The sequence below is a fragment of the Bombus pyrosoma genome, linkage group LG14 (genome assembly GCF_014825855.1).
Source record: "Bombus pyrosoma isolate SC7728 linkage group LG14, ASM1482585v1, whole genome shotgun sequence".
Taxonomy (NCBI): Eukaryota; Metazoa; Arthropoda; class Insecta; order Hymenoptera; family Apidae; genus Bombus; species Bombus pyrosoma.
The window spans coordinates 784,420-811,705 of NC_057783.1; the positions used below are offsets into that span (position 1 = coordinate 784,420).

At 51.0% G+C, this 27,286-nt stretch overlaps 1 protein-coding gene across 14 annotated transcripts in view; it reads left to right on the forward strand.

The window, feature by feature from the left end:
- LOC122575235 (ephrin type-B receptor 1-B) overlaps positions 1-27,286 on the forward strand; it is a 94,751-nt gene that overhangs the window by 37,875 nt on the left and 29,590 nt on the right. For all 14 annotated transcript variants that reach the window (XR_006319365.1, XM_043743927.1, XM_043743929.1 and 11 more), the window contains exon 4: positions 12,683-12,762. Coding sequence is in view for 13 of the 14 variants with exons in the window: in XM_043743927.1 (XP_043599862.1) it covers positions 12,683-12,762 (80 nt within the window). In the remaining variant the exon portion in view is untranslated. The remainder of the gene's footprint in view (positions 1-12,682; positions 12,763-27,286) is intronic.

Genomic DNA, 27,286 nt, shown 5'->3' on the forward strand with positions numbered 1-27,286 from the left:
CGCCAAGAAAAATCTCGAGCAAGGAGGGACGAAGAAAGAAGGAGGTTGAATAAGGAAAGGAGGAGACGGGTATAGAGATATATAGAGAGGTTAGGTATGCCGGCGAGTAAAACGCCTGGAATAGCGGGGCTCCAAGTACGACAACGACGTGCATCGAGGAGCCCGTATTACGTGTTTCTCGCTTTCGAGCGCTGCCAACAGCCGGGATTTGCACGATCTTGGTCGTGAACTTTCTTCCGTCGACGGATCAAACGCGACCGCGCGGTCTCTTTTTACGAAAAATCGACGTTGCCTTAACTGGCACGTACGTACGTACGTACGTTTGCGCCGAGTTGGTTTCTCCGCGGAAAGAAAGGAGAGGAAACGCCGTGTATTTAGATATTACTCGCCTGGATAGTAGTTTCCACTTTGGCTAGGAGAAATTCGCGTAGAATCGAATGCATTTGTGTGCAGGTGCGTGTATGTGTATGTAAAGCCGAGAAGGAGAATATTTCAGCAGACGGACACCTCGGTTCGGTGAGAAATAATACGGAAAAACGGAGAGAAATGGTCCCCCGAATGCAGCGTATATCCAAGTAGATATCGGTGCAACATTTTATACGTATTCTTTGTTGGTTCGCACCCCGTTTTCCGTCTCCGTTGCTCCCCTTTATCCAGTTTTGTCTCTCGGCCGCTTTTCTTCGATTTCTCTCCCCCGTAAAGTCTCTCGAGGCGTCGCGACGAGGGCGTGAGCGTCGGCTGGTTACATTTCCTAGCAGACCATTATTTCTCTCCTACACCCACGCCGTGCCCCGGCCTCACGGACACATACTCGCGCGAGAATCCACCGTAGAGACACGCACACAGGTACACCGCATTTTCTCCCTTTTTACCCCTGCTACTACATTACCTTTTCCCGTGCAGAGAGTTAGGAGGGTGTCTCGCTGCATATTAATGAAAAAATTTGTGACTTCCCTCCGTCATCCAGCAGCCGCATCCGCGAAAAGAAGGCGGAGAAAGGGGTGGGGGGAAGGGAGACTTCTTTCTCTACCTGTGTACCAGACTGCGCCTATCCTGTTCTCTCCTTCTCCCACGATTCTTGCGTTCGCAATAAACGAACACACCGTGCCCGTGGTCGTCTCGCGTGCGCGCGTATTCCAAAATAAATTTCAACCAGACGGCGGCGAGGTTTCGCTCACGCCGCACCTACGTCCCTCCATCGTCGAATCCCGATACCGCTCGTCTGCCTAGATCGTATCGATTCCGTCCTCCGTTCGTAGAACTATCCTTTCTCGATGCTTTCCTCGATGACGTCTCGCTTCTTCGGGTCTAACGTTTCGGTTATCGTTACAACGAATGAACAGAAAAGGTCGTGCTTTTGCTCGAACTCGCGATGGTTTTTCTTGAAAGGGAGTACGTTCTAATCGTGTTTGGATTCGGAGACGGTCGGTCGTGCAGTCGATGCGTCGCAAAGTACTCGCGGATCCTAGACGATCGACACGTGTTTTTGAATAAGAACGGAAATACCTTGTATCTTTATCGCGCGGGGATATCGTGTAGGGTCAAAGGCCGCGAAAAGTCGAAGGACACACAGGTGCTGGCGAAAAGGAAGAGGCAAAGAGATAAGAAAATACTGGTGGAGAGCAGACACTGCGTTTCCCGGTATACGTCAGAGCCAATAGAATTTTACGAGGCAAGATAACCCAAGGCTGTTTTTCGTCCCATTGTACCCGAAGGCCACCATTAATAATACAGGTAGTTCGAGGCCAGTGATAATATGGCAGACTACTGTAGCGAAGGAATATGGGCAAAAGCGGGAGCGAGAGGGAAAGGATCGGGGAGAGAGATACGGACGAAGAGAGGGATGGAAAAGTGGTAAAAGGAAGGGCCCTAAATTTTCCCTTTTCCAAGATAAAGCGTTCCTTTCTTTCGTTTCTTGCCACCGCGTCTCTGTCTTCTCGTTTCGTGGTCGGGATAGGTCTATTAGCTCTGCTGGTGGCTTTTACGACTAACCAACTACCGTTACTTTTGCTTTTCGTTCGAGTTTGCATCGGGTCGCCGCTGCGGGGAAACGGAATTCCTCGCGACTTCCTTATTTTCCGCTGCTTGGAAGGCAAAAGGAACGCTCTCTCGGCCCGATTAACACGTTCATTGCGTGTTTTTAGCTTCGTACGTATCAGGACGTTTGCAAAGTAAGGCAAAGTAAATCCGACGATTAATCGGAAAATCGTAAATCCGTTAAAACAGTTTTCGTAATTTATGTAGCTTTTATGTACCTACAAACATAACGATCTGTATGAATTACCGCTTTGTAACAGAATGGCAGTAGCGAACTTCACTGCCTTGACGCAAAAGGACTCGTAACGTTTCAAATAAATCTCTGTACGTAAGAACTTGGACCGAGAAACCGCACGTATCAACGACAAACTAGTGTAAAGGACGCGGCGGGGTAAAGTTTCTCGATGAGAAATCACTTTGCGAGATTCAACGATCCATCGTAACTGCGATATAATAATGGTGGAAGAAAGAAATGGAGAGACGCGCAGTCGCAGAAAAATTAGCAAGTTTCCCAGGAAATAAGACGTTAAGAGAGATCGGCGAGAACGTAATAAGGCTGTACAAGGTTCGGGTTCGCTGAATAAATGGAATGCCCAGATCTGGTACACGAAGGTCTCGCGCTTTGAAACGAGTTTGATATCGTGTTCGTGTAGAGCGCAGGTGCGCTTCGATGTATTTCTAAGACGGCATAATGGATCCGCGTTTAGGAGCAAACGGCTACGTTTAAGGGTACACGTTGAACGTGGCAGAAGCGTTCGACTCCGAGCACCGAAGCGAATTTCCGCGACAAGCTCGCGCCGCGTATTTCTGCGAAACTTTTAACCTTTCCCGCTTTCGGAACGGAATAGGATTCCACGAGTACCATCGATCACACACGCATCGCCTGCTAAAAATTAATAACCACCCAAGAGAGTGGAGACTCTCCTTTAACATGGTTTCGCGTGCATATAGCTTTTTTATCGTTGGCACGCTGACCGCGGATTACGCTACTATATTTATAGATGAGAGAACTCATGCATGTGTATATATATATATATACGCGCGGAGAACGATAGCATCTCGCGGATTATATTTTTCAATTATGATAATACCCGAGTGAACAGAGGACCGCCATGGTCTCTCTCTCTCTCTCTCTCTCTTCTGTCTGGTCCTTGTCGTAGCCGCGTCGTCATTCGCGAATGGTAAACTGCAAATCTTCGTAATCCCCGTGAGATCGTAACAGCGGCGGCAGCTTGTGCAGCTTCGATTCATCTTGTCGGTAGGCTCTGTCCGCGGTAATTATTTTTAATTCGGTCATCTAGACGAGCCGTGGAAGAAGAATCGAACGAGAGAAGGTTATCGAATTAAGGCGCGATAGGAAGAGGATATATCTAGGGCGACGGGTCTCTCCCTCCGTGGGATTACGATCCGAACTTTTCTTCGGACGCACACGATGCGGCGATAGAGGTGGGGTAACGCATATGGAGGCTGAATGGTAAAACGAAATAAGTTATGCGCGCGGATGACTCAGGTTTCTCGTTATTTCGGATCGTGTCGTAAAATCTCGGGCTTAACAACACGCGCGGGACTATACCCCGCCTCGTGCTTCGGAATTAAAAGATTCCTGACAGAAGGGCGGGAGGAAGACCGACGGGAAAAAAACCAGGGCGAATCGAGCGAAGCCGCAAATATTTTCTTCGGCCGCTAATGAACTCTGCCGTCCCTCTCATCGCCTCGACTATGCGGTGATTAACGGACAGTCTCTGGAAGAATCGAGACTTCTCGGAATATCGTTCCGTGGGAGACGTCGCTCCAGGTGTTTCCGACCGATTACGTTCCACGCGAAACGCTACAGGAAATTATTCGTCGGACGTCTTATCCATCGGTCGTGAGTCAGACTTGGTCGAAGCCAGACTCTGGCCGATACTTGAACGATAAAATAATCCCGAAAACTACGAGCCGTTCGCGACCGCGCTCGTCCAGGCCGTACAAAAGTCGCGTTGTTCACGAAACGTAGCGAATCGAGCGAAACACGTGGCTCGAGTGGCAGCGAAGCGAAAATAAAGAACGCTTTTGATACTCGCAGAGATTCGAACGAAAGAGAAGAGAAACGAGTAGCCGGCTAGAAGGTTGGGAGGAATAATCGTAATCTCAGGGCGGCTGTAAAAAGGCGGATAATGAGTGACCCGCTAATAAAATAATTATGATATTGGGAGGCCAGTAATAGATTCTCGGAACGCATTAACCGGTCGAGATAAATCGCGGTCGCGCAGGGTGTATAGCGTGTATACTGGAAAGAGAGAAAGCTGGTATAACGAACGCGCGCTGCCGAGGCACACACGAGTTTCTGTGCGAGTCGCCAAGTCCACGAGTGTGTAAGATCGTATAAGCGAAGATCGGTGCGGTGTGTTGCACGCAGAGAGAGAGAGAGAGAGAGAATATACGCGAGACGAGGCGAGCGATCGAGCACGTTGCAACAGCGTGTACGGAGCGAGTCGCTCTACTCGCTTGGTTGGTCGTCCGCGCGATTGCGGCTGTGAGCGGGCCGCGTGCCCGCGCGCACGCTGGTAGCGGTGCAACGTGTCGATGTCTAATATTCTCGGTATGTGAAATTACCGAGCGGCATAAATTGCCGATCGGACAGGTGGCCGACAAATGGAGTGGAGAAAACGGCCACATAGACGCACGAACGCTGGCAACCGCGTGCAACGTCTGCGCGAATCGACTACCGCGAATCGGAATAGTTTTTTCTCCCCATCTGCTCATTTTATTAATTAACTCGTGCGTTCGTTCCCGCTCGGTATAATCCGTGCAACGATAGACCCGAAGCGGTAACGATCCTCGAATACCTAACAGTATCGCGGCCGCGTAGAATTACTGATCCGCATAAATTTCCAATAAAGGTCTGGTGTGCCGAGCGACGCCGGTCTATCAATTTTCCAGCGATTTCCGCCGCGATCGCTTCGACGAATCGATGGATCCGTTGGGGGGGAAAAAAAAGAAAAAAAAAAGAGGAAAAAGAAAAAAAACCGGCCCGACCAGCGACGACCGATGCGACGGTATAACGAGGAATTTCTAGTTGGCGGACGAGAGTTAGGAAGACAGGGGCCGAATAAAAAACGGGGAAACGAGAGAAAGGGTGAGGTAGAATAATCGGTCGCTTTTGTTTCGTGGACCCGTAGGATGATAACGGTCGATCGGACGTTTAGGACGATTAATTTGATTATTGTGGTCAGAGGCTAATTTGCATGCTAATGCGCAAGAGCGAGGAGCGGAATCCGTGGAAACGTGGAAGAACAGAGAAAAGGAAAAACGCAAGCTTATTTTCGTTGGGGCAGGTAGGCTCGCTGGCAAATTGCTCGACAAGAGGATCGCAGGAAGCGTCTTTTTGCGGTCGAAGAGTTAGGTTCTCGTTGAACGCGAGTCCTAGTCATCTCTTAAACGGTTCTTTGAGATGATAAATTTGATTACCGTTGTTTCATCGGGGCCGATTCTTTGGCAAAGCCTGGCACGGGCTGATTTAGATGCTAATGCGGTTGCGCGCTGCTCGCGAACCAAGACGGCGCGACGCGACGTTTCCAGGCAAAGGATGGCGGGATAAATTAAAAACGAGGACGCTCGCAGGCGAGCGTCGTCGCCGGATAGTCGCGTTAAACGCCGGTCGGGTGAAATTTACGAGGCAGAAAGAGACGTCGCGAGAGAATTTTATTTATCTCACCGGGAGGACGTACATCACCGAGCACACGGAAACAAATAAGTATTTCGATGACTTGGCTTCGATCCAACGAATGATCGATGGCGCGTCACGGTACCGCTCTTTTCACCTTCGTCGCATTCTATATCGACCCTCTGGCTGACTGGCTGGCTGACTGGCTGGCTGACTGGCTGACTGGCTGACTGGTTGGTCGGCTGGTCGGCTGCTGCTGTTCGTCGTACTACTGCTTTTTATCCAACTCGGTTTTCGTACACGCGCTTCTCGCTCGCCGCGCCGCTCATCGCGTTGTCTGTCGCTTCTGTGTCTTTGTCGCGGAACAAGCGCAGGAGGAAAGAAGAAGATTGAAAGGGAAAGAGGCGGGGCGGGAATAAAAGCCAGGGCGAAGGTAGTCGAAGGGGCGGACGGGGGAAACAAAAGGGAGGGGGCTGCACTTGAAAAGCACAATTGAAATTCAAGATCCATATGCAAAGAGCCTCGCGAGAACCTGCGAGAGGAACAGAAGAAGCAGAAAAGGAAAGGAGAGAGAGGGATAGATGAGCGAATTGGTAAGAGAGGGTAGACGATCGAAAGAGAGAAAATTACGAGAGAGAGAGAGAGCGCGCTGGGGAGAGTGAGAAAGAGGCGAGAAGAGGGTAATCTAACATGTCGCGGACACGTAGTGTCCAAAGACGTTTGATCCTCGACTTGCGAGAGTCGTCGTTCGGATCCATATTGTTCAAATAATTGATTTAACACGTGTACATACATTATGCGCAAACGTAATAACGCTATGTAAATGGTAATTCCAACGATGGCTGCGTGCTGGCCCGTTCGGCCCGTCGTGGCGTGGGCCGGGCCACGTTCGGAGAGCTTCTTTCACCCTTCTCCCTCTGTTCCGGCTGTTCCCTTAGGCTCCCCATGCCGCCCAGTTGGACCCAAAGATATCGTGCACACGGTACCCGCGGGATCCCGCAGAGAACGAAGACTGGGCTTAAGTTTCCGAGCACCTCGTATTTTTTCCTCTTCTGCCAGACGACTCCGTCTATCCTTGTCGCTGGTTCACGGCTTCTTTTCTCCGTTGCACTCGGATACGCAGCGATTCCTCCCACGGTGGGACCTCTCCTCTTGCCGAGAGATCCATTGGGAAATGCATTTCCTCGGAAGGCAGGAACGGTCGTGTGTCGAACGCGGCGCGTGACGCACGACGCGATCCACACGTCCGTCCGAGGTTGATGTATCGCGGATCGATTCGAAGCAAGCTCCTCGGAGACAACTGGTATTCGAGATGCGACCGATACCGAGACGTTTGACGGCGCGCTCGTAATTAAAAGGATCTGGAAGGCTGTCGTTACTACCGAGGAGCCGAGCCGCGTGGCACCGTAGACGAGTGCCGACGATTAAGACCGGACTCTCTATCGGTTCTCGGTGCTACGTGTGGTTGCACGAATTTGGCAGCGGACCGACCAACCGATCGGCCGCGCTCCAAGCACGCCTGTTCGATGGGTCAACGACATCCTGGTGAACGGTTCGAGGTGCGATAGGATATGTCGGGGTAAAGGAGGAGGGAGGGGGGTAAAGGAGGGACTCGTTCGGGAGGAAAAAGAAGAGGAACCGGCGAAAGGAAGAGGGAAGAGAAGCAAGGGACAAGAGGGTGGCAAAGAAAGAAAGGAAGAGAACGGATGGCAGAGAAGGGAAAAGACGAAGAGAGAAAGAATGGCAAACGATGGGGTGGCGAGAGGGGGCAGGGGAAGAGAGATCCTGACAAATTGGAAGGCCGTTAAGCCAAAGGCAGAGAGGTGTCGTTCGTTGCAAAGAGAAAAGAGCTTCGATGTTTGGCGAGGAGAGCTCGGTGAGCCGGGAAAAAGACGAGTCGCGCGACACTCGTGTCAGGACGATCCTCGTCCCGGCATTTTTAGAGCCGAAATAAAGTCGAGGAACGTATACCGTTGTATATTCGCTGACCGCGTACTCTACGGATCGTAGGTGGTCTCCTCTCACCGGCAACCTCGTCTCCTCTGCCTCCTGCCACTCTCTCTCTCTCTCTCTCTCTCTCTCTCTCTTTCTCTCTCTCTCTCGCGCGCGCGCGCGCTCTCTCGCTCTAGTCTTCCCTACCTTTGGCGAGATCCACCGAAACTCGTGCATCTCGGCCGAACGACGACTGCCTCTGGCAGTACTTGTACAAACACCGATAATCGAACGCACACGCGTTTCTCCTTGCCAATCTCGACGCGCCACTACCGGCAGCAGCTCTTCTATCGCGATTCTCTTTGACCTTTCGGACACGAAACTCGTGGATTCGCGTCTATGATCGATCGAACCGCCGAACCGCGTAATATTTCCCTTCTCGTACGATCGCTGTCACGATCCTTCTGGAAAGCGCCTCGCGCCGGTTAAGAGATTGAATCGTCGAAGATTTACGTGGGCTGCGATCGCGGAAAGGCAGCCTCGATAGTTCGAACGGCAGGGAAACACGCAACGCGAGTATTTCGACGAGTTCGTCTTTACGGGGCAGCGATAAGATCGGAAACGGGGACGGGTTTGCTCGACTTATACGCGAAACGTAAATTTCGCCGCGAGATAACATCGACCATAACCTATTTCCGGCGAGACCGATCGAACTCTGCCTCGTACGGATTCTTCCCTTTCTTCGTCGAGCGTCTACTCGCGAAACGATTATTGCCCGATTTCAGGGAATCGTCGAGACAGTGTCATCGCCGGTAATCCAGACAGACAGACAGACAGACAGACAGATAGACAGAGAGAGGGAGAGAGAACCACTTTGGACCGACGCGACGGTCCAAACAGACCGGGTAAATCGTGACATTTAAAAGATCACCTCCGGTGATCGACTTTGCGGCGTGTTGGTGCTAGTGAATGGCCAGCCACAGGACAGAGACGATCTTATATCGTGGTGGATCGAGTCTGGCTGATCTTGGAGGTTGTTCGGAGAAAGAGGCAACGCGCAGGTGTGCGTGCGTGCAGGAGGCGAAATCGTAATCTTAATCGCCTTGGAGTAGCCGCTCGTCTCGGATCGGGCAACAGGTTCCCCCGCGCGATTCAATCGTACCTCCGGTTATATACGCGCGAGAGCCGACCTCTTACAAGCATATGGTAAGAACAGGCTCGTTACGTCACTCATCCATCTCCTTCGTCGACCTCGGCTATTGATTTATCGTTCAACCGGGCATTCTCATTTCTTTCACCCCGTCGAGGTGGATGCGTGTGCGTGAGCGATCGTCTCCGATTAGAGGAACGCATTGTGCTCCGACGGAATCGAGACGACCGCGACTGCATCGACGTAGCTCGGGAGAAAGCCTCTTCTTGCGTAACGATAATTGGAAATCGAGCCCGTTTTTACGATAACAACCCCACACCGAGAACGGACATCGATCTTTCCACGTCGAACTCGCTCTCCATCCTCCTATGGGGAATTTCGTGGCAATTTTTATCCATATCCTATCTCGGCAATCGACCGCCAGCTACCCCTCCAAATCCTTCTCGAGTAGAAGATTGCGGAACGTCGCTGTCTGACTTTCGCCGCTAGACGAACCCAGAAAAAGCCACCTATCCAAGTGCTCTTCAGTTTTTCCATCGCCGCGTATCGATGCCCGACCACGTCATCTGCCATTTGAATAATATGAAAAATCGGGGATCGCGCGGCCGCTCTTTCCTTCCTCGGATAGAAAGGAAACGGAGAGAAGGCAGCGAGGAAGATGGACGGACGAATAAATGGGAAGAACGCGGCAGATGGACGGATATATGGCGAGCCCGTGGGAGAAAGGAACATGGAACTGCGGAGAGAAGAAAGACGCGCGATCGGTGAAGCGAGTTAGGGCCGGCAGGCAACGCTATGCATACCGTCACACCCAGCGACACGCTCCAAATTTGAAATTTAAATTCGGTACGTCTCACGGGACCGCGTCGTACACCGGTTACTCACACACGCGCGCTCGCGACGTACTCGCGAGAGTGCGTGCTATGGAGGAAAAGGGATCGAAGGAGGAGGGTAAGCAACGCGAAGAAAAGAAACGTCCGACGACGGATACACGGCCGTTTTCACGACGGTCCGACGATCCGCTCGCTCGCTCCCTTCCTCTTCTCCGTAAACACCCTCGGGAATAGTAATTCGAAGTTGACCCTGCTGCGACTTGTCCTCTCCTCGTGCAGACCGGTAATCTTCTTGTTCCTTGAGCTGGTGTCAGCCGGTGAACCGCGCGAGAAGGTCACCGCTTGACACGCCTCGTCCGTCTCCGCGAGGCTATATCGAGAGATGGACGTCGCGTTCCAAACCCCGTCGATAGAACCTCCGGCAAAAATCTCGTCTCTCGGGTTCAACGATCACTTTCGGTTTCTTCCGTGATGGCGACGCGACGTATCTTTTCCTTCCTCGTACCGTGTGCACGACCTACCTCGGTTTCTTCGTGCAAGTCCGACCACCTCGCGCACGAGGAATTCCTCCACGTTGTCCGGCCATACGAGCAACTTGCGTAACGTGACACGTGTCGTACCAGGTGGCATAATTTACGTGTCGTACGCGCATAGTACCGTGACTGCTTCGCGACTGCAACGATACGTCTACCTTCCCCTTTTTCTTCTTCTCGATAGTATCGATAGTTTCGGAACGAGCGATGCTTCACGACGATAATCGTCGTTTCCGATTTCCTCGAAATTACCAGCGAGTTTTAGCGCCGGGAATCGAAACTTTTGTCTCAGAGTTTAGCGGGTTAATGATTCGCGGCAGCGTTTAACGATAACGCTTTGTACGAGAATTTAATGGTTCAGCGCGCGAATATCGGAAAGCCGAACACGTACGTACGCGTGTTGACGCGAGACGGAAGAAACTACTGGGATCTCGTAGCGGCGTACATGGTGCGGGAACGAGGGTCAATCTGCAAGCTTCACCGCCCTGAAAGTTTATCGGAGGTGGCGAGAGGAAGTTGTGCACCTTACTTTGCGAATTCGGTAGAGCCACGTTGCTGGATGTATCCGAAGTACTTCTGGAGAGTGCTCGAATTAGGGTGGGCGAGCTGCAAAGCCTATTACACACAATGAGAGGCGACTTAGGAGATCGGCTCGAGTGGCTTCGACTCGAGGATGTACTCGCCAGAATCCACGGATACCGTAGCCGTGTGTCCATTACGAAACATCTACCTTCCCCACTGCACGAATTCCGTGGTTCGTTGGATCTCGTGAGCGGACGAAACACGAGAAGATGGAGCGAGCTTTTGGAACGTTAACGCGTAGGCGGTAATAGATTGGATAGGTAAGACGAGGATTATCAGGGAAATGGAATTACGCGGCAGGAAACTGATTCGATCGATCGGAATAGACGACGTAGCTTCGAGTAGCGATAGGTTGGTGGAGTCTTTCGCCGACACTAGCTCGTTTCGGGCTAACTGCTATTGGAAGCTGCCGGCGACGAATTTGCCAAAAGGAAGGAACTGCCGCGGTGGTAGGTGGTGTTGGTGGCGCGCGGGACAATTATTTTCACCGGTTGGCCGTGTTTCGACGGTGTCTCGATGAGGTCGGATAATCGCGGTACGCGTGAGAGCCTCTGGGATTCTGCGTGGCTCGTCGAAGCAGCAGTCTGTGGCGGTAGATAGGGGGTAGTGTCGATGGCAAAGAGAGTCGACGGGGACAACGGTGGCGGAGGGTGAAGGGCTCGGACGGATTTTGCAGCGCGCAGTTTTCACCTTTGAGATTCCATCCGGCGGCAGGGGCGGGCTGCACCCGCCGCGTCGGCTTGGGTACTTTGGTCTAGGAATTCAAGGACCCGGAGTCTGGGGTGGGATCGACGACACCGCTCGCGCGTCGGGGGCGGTGCGGCTGATGGCTGCGTGGCACCGAACACCGTGCGACGAGGACGCGGACAGCCGTAATCGAGAAAAACGGACAGAGATGAGAAGAAGAAGCTGAGCGGCTAACGCGAGAGCGAGCGAGGATGTGGCGCGAAACGAAGGAAGACCGACGCGTAGAAAAGCGGAGAGGGCATTGAAGTGGTGAAAGAAAGAAGGCGAAAGAGCGAGGGAGCAGCAGGTGGCGGGGCGAGGGTTGCGGGGAAGAGAGGAGAAGAGGAGAGAAGAGAAAGAGAAAGAGGCGGAGGAGGAGGAGGAGGAGGAGGAGAAGGAGGAGGCAGGGAGAACGAAGGGAGCGAAGAGGGTTGTGGACCGATAGCGTCGCGGCGGTGGTGAACACCGTGGAAGAAGGACGGAGGCAAAACTATAGAGGGGAAGGCGAGATTCGAAAACGGGGTGAAAGACATAGACCGGGAGGGAGATGGCGCGCGGGTGCGCGTCACGCGGAGCGAAAGAGGAAAAGGGGAAAGAGGGAGAGGAACGTGAGGGGGTGGGTTGTAGCAGCAGCAGCCGAGAGCCGGTCGATACGACCACCACTACAAACGTGTCGCAGGACACGATGCACAACCTGCCGGCTGTGTCGCGTGTGTAACGATACACTCGCGACCCTTCGTCTCCCTCTTTTTCTCTCTCGCCCGATCCTCTCCTCCCTTCAGCCGGGGCTTTCTCACCCTTCTCGTATAGGACGAGAACGAGAGCTGCCGAGAAGCAAGGTGTTTTAGCACGGTCTCGAGGATCCGCCATTTTGAGAGCCAGTCGTTTCCCTCATTCCCCTCGAAACCGTTGACTTTTCACGGTAAAATCTTTGCCGGGGCTCTCCCGCGCGTTTCGATACACCGACGAGTATCTCGTCGAGCCGAGGAATCGCGTACCCTGATTGATCGATCAATCGCGATCGTCGCTACGGACGTCGCTGTTTCTTCGTTTTCGAAACGTTGTTGCGTCCTTTCCTCCGCGGTCTTCTTCGCAGATCCGTTTGACGGCAGGCCTAGGTCGATCGGTGTTGCGCACGAACGAAGAAGCGCAACGCCTACTTTTCTAATCCCCTGGTATACTTTCTTTGCAGGCCGACTGTAGCTTCTCCATTTTAACCAGCGTTCTTCCTCTCTGATTGCAGTTGTTCTCTTGGACACGACACAAGAGGAGAAGCTCGAGTGGACAAAGTATCCGTTCGGCGCGGAAGCTAACACCCCAGGGGTAAGTTTTGTCATTAACGCAACGCAATCTCGTTGGGCCGGTGTCGTTGAGGGACCTCCGTTAAGAGGATTCCACCGGCGGAGGTGGTCTGCCGGGTACGGTTTACGCGAGATCATCGATCGGCTCGAAAGTGGTCTACACGAGCGTGACGGGAAGTCGAGGCGCTGGGGTTTCTCCGCTGGCGTGCGAAGGCGAAAGAGCGTGTGCGAGCAAGGGAAAGAAGATGAAAAAGTACGAAATCTGCTGGACGCTTTCTCGTTCCGGACGGAACAGCGACCGCGTCCGCGTAGCATCCGTGGGGACAAAATGGGCACGCTGGAGGAAGAACAGCGGGTTCCGGGGGTACCAGAAGCACTTTATAGTCTCGGTACGCGCGGCATACGTGGGCTCCCGCTGGCCGGTGCGCTCTCTCGGCGCCATGTTTGTTTTTCAGTTGTTAAGCGCGCAGCGGGCCGCCAGACAGGTTTAAATCAGCCACTACCTCCTCCTCCACCTCCTTCACCACCGAGCACACACAGCCAGCACCTCCTCTGCTTTCTCTCTCGCTCTCTCTCCGTTGCTCGCGCGTCCACGCTGTCCCTCTCTTTTCCTCTCGCGTCCCATCTTCCTTCGCTCCTCGATAATCCCTCTCTCTTTCCGTGTGCTCGTCTCTCGCGCGGGACGTGCACCGCCGGACCAAGAGTCAGTCCGCTGGGTAACAAATTGCTTTTTGTTTGAACGGACAAATTAGAGAGACGGCCGCCAGATAGAGGGAGGAGAGGAAAGGAACGAGCGGATCCCGCTCGCGAGAGAGACAAGGAGAGGATGCGTTTATTTAACGTCGTAGAACGCGTACTTTCGTTACGAGCTCCGTTGAAAATTTCGTCCTGACCCGGCGAGACGACCCTACGTGGGTGTCGCCCGCTAAATATCTGCGCCGCGTCACGTCACCTCGCAAAGTTTATCGGTGGCGATAAACCGCGCGGACCGCTTGTTACGCTACGAGCTTCGAAGCTCGGTCGATCTTCCGCTCGACTTTCCTTGCCTTCGTTCTTTCGCGATTGCACGCTCGCCGCGATCGATAGAGCCGGATTAAAGTCTGCTCCAGCGTCTCAGCGAGAACTAGCGATAATTAATCGATGGTTCCGTATTGGCGAGGGCACGAACCAAATTATCGGTCGGTCGTAACCTCGTTATTTCGCGTTCGATTTAACAAACGTTGAAATGGGGAACGGGACGGGCTGAAAAGATATCGGTCGTGGTTCTCGTCCACTTTTTCCTCCCGTGGCTTTCAGCGTCGATCGTTAGTGCCGCACCGCTAATCGAACAGCGAAACGTTCCGTTTGAAAAGGTTCTTTGAGTTTGCTGTTGATTTTACTAGCTGCTAAACGTTCTCCGCTTCCTCTCGGGAACGGGATCAGAGAAACGCGCACCCGCTCGTGTGCACGGAAGCCCGATTTTTTCCTTGTAACGTCAGGGGAAAAAACAGGCCTTATGCTCATCGTCAAGTACTCGAGTTCGCTTCGCACCTCTTCTGTCTACATGTAGTCGCACCGCGCGAGAAACGCCACTGGAGCGTCCAAATATGTGTTCACGGCTCTCCTATGATCTCAAGGATATCTATCTGCGCGTAGCTTACACCTTGTTCTGGAAAATGGCTCGGCCGTTTTTTTTTCCATAGTTTCTACTTGACACGCGCGCGCCTGTTACTCGACGATCCATGGTCACGAATCGGCGACCACGTGCAGAAACTTCTTCCACGACGATACACGAGCGAAACTTACGATCTATGCTCGTAGCTTGTCGATTCGCGAGTTTTACTGGTTAGTCGCGTTTACTCTGCGTGGTATTCGGTGCAAATCGATGGTCGAACATGTGCCCTGCGACGACCCTGTTGTCCCATTCGCATCGTACGTATCTTGTCGCGACATATTTATCTCGTATTTTTGCACCAACGTAACGCGTGACCAATCGAACAACGCGTACGAAAGACGCGGACAGCAGTTTATCCGGTTTAGCCGTGGTATTGTTGATAAACAAGCGGAACGGCGGCTACCCGTGAAAGTGTCGGAGGTTTTAGCTCATCGCGATCGGATCAAATGACTCAGATTGAACGTCATCGGGATAGATCGACGCAAACGATCAACGGCCACCCGCTGGTGATTTCCTGGCCGATTCGTTTCGATATTTACCAAGTCGTCTATAAACATTTTATTATACCCGATTATCGACCGCGCGCTCTCTTGTTCTTTAGCGATTACGCGCGACGATTCTAAGAACGGCTCGCCCTTCGAATTCCATGGATTCTTAGCTCGTCGGTATCGATCGAGAAAAGACGACGACAGAGGTTACTCTCGTCAATCTCGAATTAATCTTCGCGCGTATGTCGCCCTAAGCTTATTAGTTATTAGCAGAATTATCTTTCTCGCGACAATCCTTCGATCGACCTAAAGTCAATCTCCGCGCGTATTTCGTTCTGTGGAATTATTTTCCCCGCGACATTTCGGTTCCCGAAGTATCCCACGATCGGACAAAGGCCCTGAGAAATCCTCTCAAAGTGGTTCGGCTTCTTGATCCGCTTTCAACCAATGGCTTTTCGAAGGAGTCGCGCGAACGAAATGCGACATAAATCGCGTTCTTTCCCAAAAACCGAACTCTCTAAGTCCGCCTAATGAGTTCTCCGGAAAGAAGATTAGCACGTCCCGAGCAGTTTATCTTCAGATTCGTCGATGATGCATCTTCTCTTATTTATCTGAAGAACGACACGTTGTGTCGAATCGACAATGGTCGATTGCACTGTATCGTAGATCGATGCCGTTTTTCACGTACGTACGAGGTAGTGGTAAGAAGCCTGCGTCCTACTGTACTTAACTTTCGACATCATTGTCTGGGAATTGGAAAATTTATATATATCGTAGCTTGCTATTTTCAAATGGAGAATACCTACGAGTTGTCCGCTGTTTTAACTTGCGTTTAACTTAACTTAACTTTAACAGCTTGCATTTTGAAAAATTAATGAACCAAGTACAGGGGATTTTAGAAGCATAAACTTGTAAAACACGTACGTATACATAGATTGTGTTAAAATTGGAGATAACAGAAGAAAGAAGCACGGAGCGACGATGACGAACGTTAATTGTGGAGACAGTCTGTCGACTTGAAACGTAGAAATCTGCGTCATCTGAAGTCAAACGTAAGAACCTTGTCGGTAGAAGCTAGATACGAATCGGGACAAAGTTTGGTGCGCTATAAAAATGCATGTTGGCCCGGTTTATAATCGCCAGAACAGTTGGTTAAGAGATTAATAGTTAGAAAATTGGTGAAAAATCGATGATAGCACGACGATTCGTTTCTGTTTAACACGGCGAAGGGTTAACCTTAGATAGCACGAACGTAGCTGCTTCGCAATCGACGAAGGTTTTATTAGGAGCATCGTGTAAAAGTAAATATGGGCAAAGAGAACGAAAGGAAGGGAAGGTTGTACGCGACAGTCCCTTCGAAAGTTCTCTGTGGATCGAATAATACGCAAGAAAGGGTTAATTAACCAGGGAAATCGAGGTCGCGTAGTGGACGAAGCGGGGGCGACTTGTTTACCGGTTTCCTTACGCCAGTTCTAATCGCTTTGCTTTCGAGAATCAAAGTCCAAAGTCCCCGCATAATAAGTACGACTAGTATGGGGGTTATTAATATACAGGACCGTAGAGAGAAAGGGCGAACAGCGTCAGAACAAACAAGCCAAACAGAATTAGCTCGGAGTATTTGAACAACCTGATGGGGAGAGAAGGGTTGGCGTGCGTGGCGAAGCGAGACGTCGCTTTGATGGCGTTGTTGGTGAACCTCGAAACTCCTATAAAGGGATCTCGAAGATTCTCTCTCTCTCTCGCTCTCTCTCATTCTCTCCGTGTTCCACTGATCTCGCCTGCAGGACCTTGCAAAGAGGCCGCGTGCTACCCTCGTTCTCGAGAATTCGAGAACACACCGAGACCTTAAACAAAACAGAAGAAAAAAGATAAAAGAGGGGAGGGGGGGGGGGAAAAGCCCCGACTCGAATTAATCGAGAACGCTCGAGTTTCCAGTCACTCGATCAACAGACACGGATGGACTGTCGCGCACTCTTCTCGACCTCCTCGACCCTTCGAGTTTACCTCATTTCCATCTTTGACATCGAAGGGAACGCGCATCACCCCGTTATTAAGGGAGCCGACAACGCCAAGCTATCTTTGGAATCTTTTCTCCGTGGAGTCGATCCAAAGTGTTTCTCTTCTTCCTCGAGTCCATCGATACTCGAAGACCGAGAGGAGGCGAAGAGGTACAACAACCTTGGCTAGATCTCCGATCTTTCTTCCTGGAAAAATTTATCGTCGGTTTAGCGACCGTTCGACTCGTTTCCTGGTGTCATGTAATCCTCGCGCGTAGGAGAAGAGCCGGGAACGTTTAGAAAGTCCAATAAACAATGATGGGACAATTTTGGGAAACACAAGTCGTACGTTTCCGTGTACTTTATACTCGGTGCCTCGTTAATGTAAATTATCGGAGGTGGTATACACACGACGGCGTGTACCAATCGAGGACATCCAATCTACGGGAACATCGGGAAAAATCCTCGATAGCAGTCACAAAGAGGTACGCGACGCGATTTATTTTCACGGAGATAAAGTTTCGATAGAACGGCTCGAGCGACTCGTGATAGGGAAAGGAGGAGGAGCAGGAGGAGGAAGGGGAAGGAGGAGGAGAACGCGATCGAGAGCTCGTTCGACGGAATATTTAAATCATTTCCCGGCCCGGGAACAACGAGAAGGATATTCAAATGCACGGCCGATCGAGGTACATTTTCGTTCGAGTTTTCGGTTTCGTTTAACTTTCGAAGGGGTTCACTGAAATGAACGTGAACTAGCGGCCAACTAACGGTACTCTGTCGCGATAACTGGCCCGTTTGGTGGAGCGTGAAAAAAAAAGAAAAAGGAGGAAAAAAAAGGAAATATGTAAAATGAGAAACGTAGCTTCCGAAAGAGGATCCTCCGTATCGTTGGCTGATCATGCAGAGGAGAAGCCGGCAGCCAAGTTCATTTTCGAGTCGATGAAACGTGGTGATCGTGTCTGCATCGTTTCTGGCGAAAAGGTCTGCTCCGCTCGCACGTGGCACTCGAGTTTCTATCTGACCGTTTCATCTCGCGTTTCCTTCATCTTCATCCTCCTTGTTCACCTCTGTTCAGCTCGCGTTGGAACGACTTCTCCTCCACTCTGCTCGCGAACTACGTTTTCCTCTTGCTCGCTCTTTCTCCTCGCTCCTCTCTCCGTCTTTCGCCCTCGCCACCACCACCCTCTCTTTGCTTCTCGGGTCCGTGGCTCATCGTCGGTTCTCTCCGGGTTGGTCTTTTTAACCGCAGGCGTATCTGCATCTAAATGCGCTCCTCGGATGCGAAATTCTGAGGACGTCACGTGGTGATATGTGACTCGGGTAACCGCGTCTTCGGGGGCTCTCGCTCGTCAAGGATCGCCTTCCCGGAATGCGAAGCGATGCGACGCGCGAGAAAACACTTGGCGAGCCAACTTGCGCGCCCTTCTCGTCCACTTTGCCTTGTCCGCGTATATATTCGCGTTTTGCATACCGGTAGCGACACTCGTTCGGCAGGGTTTCTCGCAAATTTTCAAACGAATGAGTCATCGCCTCGCCTCGGTTCTCCGCTCACGCTTCAACCAGTCTTCGTCGTTTTTACGCCCTAGAAATAAAACGCTCGTTAATCCGCTTCTTCCACTATGGAATTTTTTCTCCAAACCAGTATCTCCTAACGAAAGATCTTGGACTTGCGAGAGAGGTAAAGGGGGCTTTGGGTCAATTTTTATCGACGTCGTCGGTTGCTTGTTCCGTCGTTGAATTTTTAAAAAGTTTTTTCGTGACGAGCGAGCGAGCGAGCGAAAATATCGGAATTGGTCGATTCATCGACTATTTCTAACGCTATAACGTCTCTCCATTCATCCATCCATCCATCGGATTATCATCTTCATTTCCAATTACGTTGAAATCCGAAGATGGACGAAAACGCACGTGTTACTTCTCCTCCTGCGATGATCGTATACGACAAGTTCGATTATTCCGTTTCCTTGCAAGATCTCAAGACGTTGGAGATATCGAATATTAGGCGAATCTAATAAATATATCGGTGCTGTATTAATTATCCAGCGTGTCCCCTGTCAGGCATTTCGAAACGTTTGGAAGGGAAAAGAATTTTTTGGAGGAATATGTCGTCAAGACGGGAAAGCCGATATCGCTCGTAGATCGATTTTATGGAGATAGTCCGGGCGCCTAAGTAATTACCCGTAGCTCATAAAAAGACTACATAAATAGGAGGGTGGAGACAGGCGCGTGTGTCTTTCGGTCCGGACGTGTACCGGGTGGAGCACAATAATCGTACAGCTGTGAACATTTCGGGGCGCCGAACGGGAATAATAAATATCGGGTTACCTTCGGGGGCGTGTCTAGAATAACTAGCTGGCTATTAGCTAAATATTTATTAGCCAGATAAGTGGATGATTTATTCTCTCCCTTCCTTTTTGCTTACGTAAAAACCGTCCGAGTGTCACCCCTGTACGACCTGTCAACCGCTAAAAAACCAACTACGTAATTCGTCGTTGGTGGCGCGTCAGGATCCCGACTCTCTTCCCAGGATCGATCGGTTCTCGGTGACTGTCGTTATCGAGACGAGTCGACGATCCGCGGAGCTTTGGAATTATCATCGCTCGCGACCATGTCCGGCAAACGAGCCTCGCTTTTTCCGAGATGATTTATCGGCTCTGCGAGACTGAAATTCGAGAACCACTTGTCTCAGATACGGGGCGTCCCGTAACCAACCCCGTTTATCGTTACTCCGTTTATCTGTAGAAAGGCGGCGGTACGGTATAGCTCGATTTTGCCAATCGAAACCGATCGGGTTCCTGGTATCGTAATCGAGTTTCCGTTCCTTCCAAGTAGCGTGAGTCAACCGTTCCTTTCTCCGACGAACATGCAATTTTACCGCTCTCGCGTTACTCTCACGCTGCTCTCGGTGTCTCTCGCCGTATCATCCAGTTGTTCTCTCTGTTTTCTTTGTCGTACGACCTGCAATATTATGCAAAATCGAATATAATCGTACTCGACGGAGGACCCTCGTGGTCGAGAGTCGTTGGAGACGGAAAACGAAACACGGTGCACGGGTGAAATTAAGCGAACGAGTTATCGGTCCTCGACGGAATTAATCGAGCCAGGATCGAGGCTGGTGTCCAGGAAATTGTAAAACTCGGGCCGTCGAGTTCTCGAATTGCCGAACGTACACGTGTTTTCGGCTCGTAAAATGTCGCCAAGCCCGTGCAGCACCATCGTGGCCAAGGCGTATACGTACCGGCCATCGAATCGAAAAGTATCGATTACAGATTTCTCATCCAGGCACCGTTCAACGAAACAAAATCGCTCTCTCCGATCGATAAACGCGCAATCCTTTTCTCCCTCCGTAGTGCCCTCTTCTTCTTAACCTCTTCGTATTACACGGCCAAACGTGGCGATTCGTGCTCTTAAATACAAGTCTCGTTCTAAATTCCAGATGAAAGGAAACTCGAGACGGAAATTTACATATTGTCGCGCGTGATATAACTCGTTCTCGTCCGATCGATCCAAACCACATTTTCTATCGTATTTGATCGCGCTCGAATCCTTTTTCCAAAGTTAAGAGACTCGGTCTCGATACCAAATACATTTTTCGATGTGTGTATTCTCGTGTCTTCCGGAGAAAACATATGTTTCGTTTACAGATCCAAGATAGCGTTATCTCAGCAACGGATAGTTGGAAGAAAAGACGAGGCGCTTTGAAATGTTTGCTCGGAACGTAAATATGTATAAGCAAACGATGGAAAATTCGTGGTGTATCTGAAAGCTAAGCGGCAGAGCGTGTTTGGACAATTGACTAAAACTAGCGCGAGTGATTTAATTTTGATGGATCTCGAATCGATATTTGTCAAACTACCGGGAACGTTGTCGCCTCGATGCCAACCTAATCCCGACCTAACCACCCTCTTTTTTTTTTTTTAATACGAACGCGCGACTTTCAAAGGTCGGGTTAACGTGATAATTCCTCGAAACGCGATTAGCCAGAAACGCGAGAAACTGCCGCCGAAGCGGTAAAAGAATCGCGGAAAGACGAGTCGTCGGCGGACGTGTAGCGACGGCTACTCTGCTGTTCGCGGTGGTTGGGTTATACGCAATTACCGAGACTGTCCTGGGACACGAAACCCGTCCGAAATCGTGGAGAAACACGGTCGTTACCGAAGCCGCTGGATCGATGCTCGGTAACCGGGCCTGACCCAGGAGTCGCGCTTACGCATCTGTTTGCTGATTTGTGGCCCGGCGTCGTTTCGCCGAGGGATTTTTATCACGGCGAAGCTATCCGGTGATTGCGTCGTTAAGGCCTTCCGCGGCAGCAGGTAGAGAGAAGAGAGGCGGCCTCTCGCTTCTCTTCGTTCCTTTTCTCTTCTTTTTTCTCGTCTCTTCGCGTACCGATCCTGCGTACGCGCAACTTCTCTGCCCCGTGCAACGATCCACCGTGCGCAACATCGTCTCGTCTTTTCCTCGCGGCATGCATCGAACGTCCGTCCAACCATCTTCCCCCTCTTTGGCTATTTTTTAACGCGTTTATTACGCATCCATCGATTTACACGCGGCCCACAGTCGCCGGCGTTGTACGTTCGTGATGCGATAGCATTAATCGCGGATGCATCGGTGATTGGTTTTTTAAACGCGCATCCTCGGACGACGGCGCATGCAACGCCACGCTAGGGAAAAGAATACGGATTTAATGGATAAGAAAGCATCAACGTAGAAGGGAATCGCCTGACGACAGGCAAGGACGAGAACGTTGCCTCCACGTTGCTCGTGGCTTCTTCACCGGGTCTCCGGCTTCCTCGCGGTCGATGAGCCGAGACGTTTTATCGAGACACTCGATAGATGTACGATCCTTGGATCGTCTTCGGCCAAGACTGGATCGTTGTCGCGTGATCTGCATCGTCGGTCCTTTATTTCATCCTGTCCCTCGTGACTATCCGACCGTGTACCGCTCTCGTCACAGGACGGAAAGAGAAGCGTGGAAGTAGCGCGTAAGAAGAACGTGGAAGGCGAAGGAAAAAGGAAGAACAGGTCCGCGGAGAGGCCATGTTTTTCATGCGTTTCGCTCTTTGACAGGAAGTCGCGCTCTCGCGTCCCGCCACCATTCCACCGAACCACGATTATTCGCTATTTTCTATCAGAAATTTTCGCACGGCCTGTCGTTGGTTAAAAGCCGCTTTTCGCGCTCGTTAATCGTACCGTTTAATTGCCGCTCTAGTATCCACGTTCGTCCGTTCGTCCGTTCGTTTGTTCCAACCCCCTGTGTTCTCTCCGATACTTTATCGTTTTTGCAGGGAGCGTCGTAAATTCGTGGAATTCGCAGTGTCGTAAATCTAGCCGCCCTCGAAGCGCTACCGTGAACGTTCCCGTGATAATTACCAAAGCTCCGAAACGAAAAATAAGTCCGGTTCAACGACACGCGAATCCAGCCGTTCGTGAGCCAGCCAGCCAGTCGTACGTGGTCGAAACGATTTGTCCGATCGCCTAACGGATCTCGCAGCAGGCAGAGGAGGACGGGGTTTCTCTCGCGATTGCAGGAGGCAATTTTTTCCATCGCACCGGTACGCTGCTTCTTCTGCTCCTTCTCTCGTCCCTCTGGTTCTTCGTTCGCGCTTCCACCCACCGGTCGAATCTTCCGAAATTCCGTTTTCGCTTTCGTCGATAGCCCCTCGACGTACGGAGACACTCGACCAACCTCGGATGGAACGAAATTAATGCTAATCCCCTGGAATTAATCCCCAGAGCCAAACGAGAGAATAGAGGTGGGTTACTCGGAGACACGCCATCGGTCACACGAGCGTCAGACCGTTTCCACGGGATTAATCATCCCGCATCCCTCTCTCTTTCCTCTCTCTCTCTCTCTCTCTCTCTCTCCTCTCTCTTTCTGCTTCTTTTTTCGTCGATAGCGTTTCGAGGTTTCACGACATCGCGATGGGTAGTCGTTTTATTCCTTCGTACTCTCTGCTGCTCTTTCGACGCGGTGACGTAAGGCAGAATTTTTGCGTGTCGACTACGCTGGTGATTTAAAAGCGGTAAACCTCGGTCGAGCAAAATATTTGTTTGCGCCCTTTTAATGGTTAAACCGACTGTTGTCGCGAGACGAAAACCAGCAAGAGACTTGTCGCTGTTCGCCAAGTTGTTGGCAAGAGTTTGTCGGGTTATCTTTTATCGAAAGTGGCAAGGAATCGGGGCGTCGTCATCGCGGCCTCTGTCGTATCTGCTTCGATCTCGACATCTGAATCAGTGGTGTCGATCCCTTTCGTATCGCGTGACCGTGCAGGTTAAAAAAACCTATTCTTTCTCTATCCTTCTTAAACGGCGCCCCTCTACGAGAGAGCGTGTCCCTTTTGTTCTTCTCGCGTTGCTGCCGCCTGCACCGGCGTTGTCCTCACCTACGGCACGCTGTTCGGGTTTAACGATACACCAGAGAGGACGAAACAGACGAACGATCGTTTATTAGAACTGATAGCGTTTTAACTGGCTGAGATATTTCAGGCGGTCGAGTCAGGAAGACGGAGGAGAAGACGAAGAAGAAGAAAACAAAAGGAGGGACGAGAAGAGGGAGCAAAGAGCACGATCTATAGCTTATCCAAACCAATCTACGCGAGCGTTCGTTTATTACGCTGTTGGACAGTGTGCGCCAACGTTTGGCCAAGATCATCCTCGTTACTAAGCGTGTGGGCCGAATTCCACTCGATTAAGATTTAATTTTTAAATCACGACCACTCGTCGCTACGAATTTACATCGCGACACGTGCTCTTCTCTTCTCTTCTCATCTCTTCTCATCTCTTCTCATCTCTTCGCTTCTCTTCTCTTCACTTCTCTTCTCTCCTCTCCTATTCTTTTCCCTTCTCTTCGTTCTCGTTGGACCGCGAGCCCCCATGATGTTTACATCGTGAATTTCCCTTTGACGAGGGGCCAAAGGATTTCGTGATGGATGGAGCTCGATCGTCCGCCGATTGTCCCTCGATATTGTCACGATGATTGCAGGCCACGAGTCGTCGACCTCTGTTCGAGCGCGACACAGTTTGACACAGTTTTAAGTATCGTGTGATCTCTGCCGCGAGACTTTTCTCGTCGTTCGATGCCAGCAATTAGATGCAAAAGAGGATCCGTCGAATTTTAGTCGGCCTTTCGAAGCGTCGCGCGAAATTCGACGAGCGTTTATTAGCGAGCGTTATAACGAATTTACGGTAGATAATAGCGAGTTGCGACGCGGCCTCGTCTAATTAGCCTAAAGTTTATTACAATGCGAACGGTTGTTATTTTCATAACAACCGTTTCGTTTTTTGCGCAAAGGTACGATCGTCGTAAAGTACAACGCGCGCGTTAATTAAGAGGGAAAAGGCACGGTTCGTTGCTTATTGCAGTTTTCTGCATCAATCGTCTGGCCGAGGTTGGCGATGAAAGCGCAAAGGGCTTCGAAAAGACTTCTACCGGCAGAATTCAGTGAAATATACTGCCAGCGTATATCGTATACAACGAGACAAGGGATTACGATCCACACACACCGTGCTAGGATCTCTTCCTCCCTCGCGCCGGTCTTCGGCCACGGAGAGATCGGCCTCGGTTCTTGCGAATGCGACCAACGAACCGCGTTCTTTATGGGTTTTCCCGTCGTCTTTTATTCATCGGCTCGCGTACATGCACAAGATACACGCCGATGAAAAATTTGTTACCGATTTACCCGACATCTAACCCCTCGATTACGCTTCGTCGGTGTTTTCGTTGAGGAAGCTCTTTTATTCCGCGAATGATCAGCAGCCGAAGGAAACCATCCAATCTCGATTTACGCTACGGGCGTGTGTTTTACCGCCTCGCGTGCTCTCTATGATATTTCGTACTTTGCCATTCCGAACACGACGATCTGTAAGACGTAAAAAAGGCGTGTTGCTGTTGTTAGCGAGTCGTATAAAAGAAAGTTTTCCCACTTTAAAGAGTCGAATCGAGAGCGTTGCACGAACGTAACATCGGATCATTGATATTCCTTTAACGTCTCTTTGATATTTTGAAATAACACGTTGAAAGCTTCTTCGCGGGTTAGACGTGTACGTTCTTCCGCGTTTTCCATGATCGCGGATAAATCCTGACCTAGCTCGAGCTATCCAGAAGACGACGACGACGAGGACGAGGAGGAGGAGGACGACGACGACGACGACGACGACGACGACGACGACGCTGGAGAAACGAATGTCTCTACGGTGGCTGAATAACAACGGTTCTCTGGAAGCCCGCTCGGAGGGACAGACGCGTGCAGGCAAAGCATTATGCGCGCGTGTCAATCTCCAGCGGCGTGCTTGCCCCTTTCGCGAGGATTAATGAAAGCTGCATCAAACCCGAACCGTCCGCGTGCAGGACGGCTCTTGCGCAAACATCGGGCTTCGGTACATTCTCGAGGGCATGCAGCCTCGTATTCCGTCGTTCGTCGTACTTCGATTCTCCTCCTCTTTTCTCTAGCTCACTTTGAAATTCAGCCGTGCGTCGCGCGATATTTTCGATATACGATATATCAAGAAGGGCCGCGGTGCATTTCCTGTCAACGCGTTTCTCCACGCTCTCGGAACAAAATTCCTTTCGACGGTGGAGATATCAAACTCTCCGGTAAAACATCACCGGCGAACCCTTTTACCAGAGCGCGCGACCTCAAAAGTAATTTCCAGGAATTAAAATCATAAAAATGACAAGCAACGTGAATACTAAAATCCGCGCCTTTCCTCTTTTCCCGCGACACAAAGAGAAAGAGGGCAGCCTGACGAGTACGAAGCATACAAACGGACGCGCGCCCGCCCCGGATGGGTCCACCTCGAGTCACTAGCAGCATAAATTCAACCTTCTGAACTTTCTCGTTCCTTCCATTTTCGTATCTCTCTCCCTCTCTCTCTCTCTCTTTCTCTCCCCCGCCCCCTTCCACGCATCTCGAATTCACGACGAATTAATAAGATCGCAGACGGAATAATTCGGACGCGGCACTTTGATCAGATTGTGCACCATTCTCGCTCGCAGCTTAACTCTTCAACGCTTCAGCTTAAAGTGGTTCGATGCTTTACGATTGCGGTCGTTAACTCGATTCTCGCGCGCTCTCTTCCTGTTATTTTTCTTCATCTTCCACGAACCGAACAATGCCCAAAGCTGCATTAAGGTACTTACGTACGTGAGTTCTTTCGCCGAGAGGATAGGTCGAATGCGTTTCGAAAGTTAAACAGTCGGGGATCCCGCGGCCTCTCTGATGTCTCGGCTAAGCCACTCGACCTTCGTGGTAACCACGAATTTTATGTACATCACGGAATAGATCGGATGGAGATTTAATTTCAACCGAAAATATAGTATTGTATGTACGACTGTTCCTTGACTTGGTTTAAATCGTCCCGATATTCCTGGCACGAAGACGGAGTTATTCAAACAGTGGAGTTGCCCGTTGGCGAGATTTATGCCGCGAAATGGTTAACTCTGGCGTCTGCCACTCGTTTGTAATGTAAAAATCCGATTTACGAGGTTTGATTGCACACTGCGCTCGCATTTAATCCGGTCTTCGAGCTACTTCTCCAGACCTCCGCGTTCGTTGCACTCTGGTGCGAAGGGGTTAAACTCGTCGAAACGATCGGAACTGGATCGAAGGCGACCGAGAACGCGTACGAAAAGGCTCGCAAACACGAGACGTAGGGGAGGACGAACGAAGGGAAGTTAGGAAACGGAAGAACGGGGAGCGGCACTGGCTTTGAACGGAGCTGTCTGTCTCTACCATCGGGTATCTAGGATGGCAAAGCCTCGCCTAATGTATCTGTACGTTTGCCATTACGATTCGGTGCGCGTGGGTTAAACTAACGAGACCGGGCGACTGCAAGCGAGAGGGTGAGAAGAGATCAGGCAGGCAAGGGACGGACAGCAGCGGTGGCGGACGACGAAAGCAGGCTGTGCGCCGGTGTTGGATCAAAGAAAGATGGAAAGCGCGAGCGCGATCGGAACAGAGAAGAAGAAGGTTAGAGAGTGGAATACGTGACGAAGAGAAGGCGCGGCAGAGAAACATCGGGAAAGGGAGAAAGAGGGACAGATATAGAGAGAAGGGGTGAGTTTCCATCTCGATTCGGCCCGGTTTCCATAGCGACTGGAACGTGACCACGTTGCCCATGGGGAAGATGCAGCGAAAGAAAGACGAATATAGACAAGGGGATCGAAAGGAAGGAGAGAACAAGAGAAAGCGTCACGGGTGCGCAATATCGGCACACACGTCGTTCCTCTCTCCCTCTCTCCCTCTCTTCCTGGTTGCCTCGATGTAGCAAAGAAAAGGAGAAGGAAGGGTAGAGAGCGGGATAAATGGATACAGCGGGTAGAGAAGAGAGCGGTTAAATCAACCGTGAGGTCACGTGGGAGCACGGTGTGTAGACCCTTCGAAAAAGTTGGAGCGCAACGAGAAAAAG